The sequence below is a fragment of the Vigna angularis genome, chromosome 1 (assembly GCF_016808095.1).
Source record: "Vigna angularis cultivar LongXiaoDou No.4 chromosome 1, ASM1680809v1, whole genome shotgun sequence".
Lineage (NCBI taxonomy): Eukaryota > Viridiplantae > Streptophyta > Magnoliopsida > Fabales > Fabaceae > Vigna > Vigna angularis.
In genome coordinates this window covers 10,623,864-10,630,522 of record NC_068970.1, presented here as the reverse complement: position 1 = coordinate 10,630,522, position 6,659 = coordinate 10,623,864, and the positions used below count along the sequence as shown (strand labels likewise).

At 27.2% G+C, this 6,659-nt stretch overlaps 1 protein-coding gene across 1 annotated transcript; it reads left to right on the top strand.

The window, feature by feature from the left end:
- Positions 1 to 3,271: 3,271 nt before the first annotated feature.
- On the top strand, positions 3,272 to 4,667 carry LOC108323893 (auxin-responsive protein IAA29). The gene is made up of 3 exons (XM_017556706.2): positions 3,272 to 3,629; positions 3,753 to 4,133; positions 4,372 to 4,667. Exons 1-3 carry the CDS (start codon positions 3,379 to 3,381, stop codon positions 4,424 to 4,426), a joined length of 687 nt encoding a protein of 228 aa, XP_017412195.1. The 5' UTR covers positions 3,272 to 3,378; the 3' UTR covers positions 4,427 to 4,667.
- The last annotated feature ends 1,992 nt before the right edge of the window (positions 4,668 to 6,659 follow it).

The following is a 6,659-nucleotide window of genomic DNA, read 5'->3' as shown; positions in this document are numbered from 1 at the left end:
AGGCAGAATTAAAAATATTTTGATTGTAATAAAAAAATTGTCCATCCAAGAATATAATTTATTTCTTGAGATTTTAGAGAGATAAAGAAAAAATTAAAAAAATAAAATAAAACAAAACAAATGAGTAGTAAAGAATATCATGAGGAAAGGGAATTTGAAAGTCAGAAGAATAAAAAAGGAAAATTGGGATTAGGGTGGTTAAGCATGTGATAGCTAAAAGTGTTGGATACAGCTGAGAAGTGTACCTTCAGATTTGCTTTCCATCTCTATCAACCCCTTAATCAAAGCCCCTCAATCAAAGCAGCTTCTCTCCTCACAACACTCATTTTTTCAACTTTACTTCTATGGAGCTTGCATGTGACATGCCCAACAGTTGAACCTTACTTATCTAAAAAATTAATTTAGTCAATTTTAAAGTAAATATATCCTAACTCCACACAATGTAAATTTATCTTTTATAAGAAAAATGATTTAATTACCGGTTACTTTTTTTTTGTTGTTGTTGTTGCAAACCTAATTATATTTTTTTAAAAATTGAATATGTTTTTTTCTCTCCATAAATTATTATAAAAATTATTAAATTAAATTTTTAATGAAAATTTCATGGAAAGGATGTTTTATATTAATTTTATAAAATATAATGACTAAATATTTTATAATTTAGATAAAAACTAAATACATTTTTTCATAATAGTTTGAAAAAAAAAATATTCTTAGTAGACTAATTTTGATCTACTTTAAATCATTGATTTAAAATTAATTTTATTTTTTGTAAAATTAATCAGTTCAACATTTTTTAATATAGAGAACAAATTCAGAGTTACAGGTTTAGTACATTTATTTAAATAGAATTTTGACAATAACTAATTATTTCATTGAAATTTTTTTTATTTGTCTGTCAAGTCTATCTAGGCTTCTTTTCATATGAATTGTAAGATCAATTTTTCCTCATTTTATTCAATTTTTTTAAGTAAAGACCTCTCTACATGGAGACTTTCATATAACGATCTCTTTTTACAACTAAACTCAGTTTAGAGAAAAATTGAAGAAATTTTGTTGTATTTGCATTTAATGTTTTTCACTAACTTGTCTAGAGAATATTGATTGCAATTGTTTCTAGTATTTTTCAACAACATGTGAAAGAAGAACATGTATGTTTGATGTATCTGTTAGTTAAGTTTTTAATTTTATTTTGAAGATATAATATTAGAGGAACAACACCAAAAAAATTCAAGAAGGAATCTGGATTCAAATTCAGCAACAATGATACAGTGCACCAAGTTCATTCAAGATGTTAACACTCACTTCCAACAATTCAAAAAATAAGGAATTTATGAATATTATATATATATATATATATATATATATTATTAATGTTCTCATTTCTAATTAATATATGAAACTAAAATTCATAATTAGATGTTAGAGCTTGATAGAGTGAATTAAAATCCATGAACAAATATTGTTTGAAGGATGTGATGCAAAATATTGTTTGAAGTATTTGTTGTAGTCACTGGCGTAAACAAAAGTGAAAGAAAAATTAATAAGACAATAATAAATTAAAAAGATATATAAAAATAAATATTATTGCATCACCAGTTATTTCTTTCAATTTTAGTTTTTATGTAATAGTCTCCCTCTTATATACTAGTGTCTACTTTTTATTTTTTTAAGGAATATCTATTTATTTTATTAATCTCTTAAAAAGAATTTGTTTTTTTAACTTATTTTATTTAAGTAACTGATTTTAGAACTTAGAAAACAAATAGAAAAATAACCTTTTGATGAAATAATTAATCATGGTAGAAATTGGATTTAAATAAAAGTATCGAGCATAGAACTTTTGTATTGTAAATTTTTGCACAGAATTGATTACAACCAACTTTTTTAGCGTTGAAACCTAATGAATTAATAAAATAATAAAAATCATAATATAGGAATATCATAAACATGAATTAAATAATTTTATTATAAAAAACTTTTTCTTTTTGCTTATTTTCATTTTTTCTAATTTAAACATTTTTTGTATTTGATGTATTGAATCCAAATAAAATAACAAAATCGATTTATGTTTAAACAATTAAAATATACTCTAGTGATATGTAGATATTATAATCAGATTACATAGGTTAGATATTTACTTATATAATTGAAGTTATACTTAAATTTTTATAATTAATTAATTGATAATATTAATATAGACTAAATTATAACATATAAAAGTAGTCACTTTAAAAAAAACATAAGTCATATGGTTTATGGAAGTAGTGATATAAATGTGAGGTGTAGCATATTTATGTCATCACAGTTATCATTAATCTCAAAATAATTAAAGAAAGCCAATTCAAAGAAGAATTGTCCTACAGTACATATACACCTTCAAGTCAAACTCATATTTATAAAAAAAAAAACTTTAAAATTTTGGTGGAAATCTTAATGTATTGCTTGGTGATCTATCTACATCTAACTAATATATTTTATCCAAGTAAATCAAGATTAAAACATTTAAATATTAAGTCCAAGTTGTATAATGAAACCTCTTATCTGTCTAACCAAGAATAAGAATCTCATCATATGTTTAACCTATCTATTTTCTTATTAATATTAATATTATTATTATTATTATTATTATTATTATTATTATTAAGAATTGAGTAAAAGTTTTTCAGTTTTTTATTTTTAATTGCTTAATAGTTGTACAAAATTATATATAATATCATAAATATATAGTAGATGCTATGTTTGAAGTAGGGATTGGATATTTAATTAAGTCTTGATAAATAAAAATACACAATATGAAGTAATTAAAATAAAGTGTATTTTTAATTTTTAATTGAAAAGTGGGTTAAAAAAAGGATTGAAGAAACAAAAGGCATTGAAAGTAGTGATCCGATGATATGATGCGGAGAGAACAGAATCTAAACAGTAAGTAGTGAGTGAGTGGAGTTCCATTGAAAGGTTTATTTTTAGGGTTGCATGTCCGTGAGAAAGTAAGCGAGTGGAGATGAGATTTGAACGGAATGCGCGTGAATAACAGTGATGGTAATAATAGCAACAGGAGTGGGTTGGTGGGGTTAAGGTGGGATCTGAAAAAAGAAATACAAATAAACAAGGAGGCATTCGGGTCGGCAAAAAGGCAAACATTGATTCCGACATTTTACCCTTTCTTCCCAACACCTTGTCCCATACCGCCAGCCCTGACTCTCCTACCCTACTCTCTTCTTTCTCTCTTACAAATTAAAACCCTCATCCCTAGCTCTTACTCTGTCTCTCATCATCTATATATATATATATATATATATATATATATATATATCCCTTAGATTTTCTCTTTCTCTTCTTATTCTTCATACTACCACTACCATAACATTGCATGCAATGGAGCTTCAACTTGGTCTTGCTCTCTCAACCAATCAATCTCAATCACTTGACCTCAATTCTCATGCCTACGACTCTATCTTCCATCAAAATAATTCCAATAAAAAACGTACCTTCTTTCAACTCTTTGATCATGCACCACAAACTCTCCACACCGACCTTGTACTTCCCACTCTGTCTCTCCTTCCTTTGACGCCAAGCCACCATAAAGATGATCACGATCAACATAGCCAATGCTCTAGCATCACCAAGTGAGTACTACTAAATTTTACAAAATTTTAACTCTTTTTGTGTTTTTCATTTGGGCAAGATAACAGATGATGTGATCATCCATTGCAAAACTCTTTTTTTGACTTTTGTTTTTGTTTAATCAGAAAGGATGAAGAGGATGCCGAAGATATTGTGGGTTGGCCACCGGTAAACTATTGGAGAAAGAAACTTCGTGTCGATAACATTGGAGACCGTGACGAGGTTGTAGGAAAAAACAATCACGTGGTATGGGTTGACCGGTGTCACGGCCATGGTTGTTTGACCACGGGAAGATCCAATTCTTCAAAGTCTCTGTATGTGAAGGTGAAGATGGAGGGTGTTGGAATTGCACGGAAGGTTGATCTTGGCATGCACCAATCCTTTAAGACGCTGACGGAAACCTTGATGGACATGTTTGGAACAGGCCATCAAGAATCAAACAGCTATGAATTGGCTTATCAGGATAAAGAAGGTGACTGGCTTCTGGCACAAGATGTACCTTGGAGGCAAGTGTATATCTAATTAATATCTTTCTCATTCTTCACCAAATCAAAAACTCAATTCATTCATTTGTCAATTCAACTTGTTCCATCCATGATAAAAATAATTAATTTGAACTTAGAATCAATGTCTCTGTTCCAAAATGTACGGAGTAAGAAGAAACATCTTTCACAGAAAGAACACTGATATGCCTAAAAATTCCAATTAAGATGTGTAACTAAATAGAATTTTTGGATTTTGCAGGAGTTTTGTTGGATGTGCACAAAGACTGAAATTGATGAAGAAGAGTAACAGATGAATGAGGATAAAAAATGAGCTTGTCAACTTTGTTTGCCAAACCTTAATTGAAAAGGGAGATAAGATGGCCTTTTTTTCTTTTGGTTAACTGTATCTAATCTAGCTTAACTTGCGTGCAAGTATAAAAAACATCTTAGTATTTGCCTGACAGTATTAATATGTAGTTTTTGTATGAAACACTATGAACGTTTCTCACAGTTGGTTGGTAATATGAATGATAAAAACATAGTAAAAGTTTGTGACATGCGTGTATTTTCATTCATACTCTATCTTATTTAATTTCTTTTACTCTTTCTTATGAAAGTGTTATATTTTTACATTCAATTTAAAGTTTAAAACTATACTGCATAATATTTTATAAGGTAGGATCTCAATCTAAGTTTTAGTTTTAGTTTTTTTTTCATCGTAACAATGTGTTTGGTATGTTGCGTATTAACATTTGACATGAGTATACGTGATAAACGAGGTTTGTTTTCTGCATAATATATGTGAATTTTAAGTAGAATGCATGACGCAAATGAAAAATTTATGCTTCAACTTTGGTGGGTACCTGTTTACACATACTTTAGCTCGACTTAATTTAAAGGGGAAAAATTATATTTGAGAAAGAGCATAAAATAAAAAAAATTCTGAAAAAAATAAATAGAATTACACATAGTTTATAAATCTTAAGTTCCTGATAATTCTTGTTTTATTTTACTATTTGTCTATCATATTATATATATATATATATATATATATATACACTAATTATAAATAAGTTATAAAGTCTAAGTTTGTATAAATTAAACAAGATATAAAATCTCAATAAAATAATGACAAAGTTATACACATGCATTCCTTACCTCACCACAAATATAATATTAAGGAATCAAACCTCATATATTTTAAGATTAGACAATTTTGAAAATATTATATTGAGTACTAATATTTTTAATGATTATTTTTTTTTGTTATTATTTATTTATGTCATTTGTGTCTATTAGCGGACAGTAATTGCTTTTTTTATTTTATTTTTTTTTCTATAATTTTTTCAAACTTAAAAAATAGAAAAATTGCTTAAGAATTTTGAATGTTTCAAATGCATAGATTCAAAACTAAAATTGTTAACTAATCAAAACTAATACTAAAACTATCTAAACTAATATTAAAACTAAACTAATCAAAGTTTTAAACTAAAATACAATTGTTATTGTGACATCAATCAAGAAGCTACATTGTCCACTTTTATTGTATTTTTCTCATTATATCATTCGTTATAGTTGATAAATTCTTAAAGTACAAACAAGACAATCAATGTCACGTACAAGAAACAAAAAACAAAGTGCAATGGAAACTAAAAACATAATTATCAAATAGTATATGAAAATCATTGTATCTTTAAATTTGGCTAAGTACAAGTGAAACACCAAAATCACATCTAATAACCAATTAAGAGACAAATATCATACATTGTATATTGGAAACAAAAAACTAACCATGTATCCAACCAAAAAACCTTAACGAAGTTGAAGGATGGTATTATCGGGTCATCAGAGAAGGAGAAAAAAGAACCCATGTCGCACTTAAAAATATTCAAAACATAGAAATTACACGAAAACACTCGGTGAAAACATTACAAAATCATACTTAGAGCAACCTTCAAACATGCATTTGCATTAAATGGTTGAAAAGTTACTTCAGTAGTGGTAGTAGAAGTCACTAGGAGGCTAAAGAATAAAGAACATGAAAAAAACAGTGGAAGAGAAATGGTCTCTCACACTGTTTTTTCATAAAACAACATATGATGTCAGACGTCCTGGAAAACCGACATCATATCTAATTAGATGCTGGACAAGTAGAGAGATAACGTCTAATGGTTACTAAAAAATGACTTTCATATTACATTTCTTAATAATTTAAACATGATTAAACGTCGAAACCATATATGATTTCGACAAACTCATAGAATCGATGTCTAAAATGTATATGACATCGGCTAATGAGGTACTCCAATTTCTAATTTTTTTTGTTGTATTTAAAAAAATATCACTAGTTATTTTTGAAATTGGTTATTTTTTGGATTTATGTTGAATGTTAGACATTAAAAACTCATTTCACATTTGTGAAAAAAAAGAAATAATTGATACGAATGGAGATCTACGACTCTTGTAATGAAAAGAAATTTCTATTCATATATTAACACTCGTAGTCTTTAAACTCGGCGTCTATCATATTTAAATCTAGTTTAAGTT

Coding starts and splice junctions, on each gene's coding strand:
- LOC108323893 (XM_017556706.2), top strand. CDS start 3,379: ATGGAGCTTCAACTTGGTCTTGCTCTCTCAACCAATCAATCTCAATCA. Junction 3,630..3,752: donor CAATGCTCTAGCATCACCAA/GTGAGTACTACT, acceptor TTGTTTAATCAG/AAAGGATGAAGAGGATGCCG. Junction 4,134..4,371: donor GCACAAGATGTACCTTGGAG/GCAAGTGTATAT, acceptor TGGATTTTGCAG/GAGTTTTGTTGGATGTGCAC.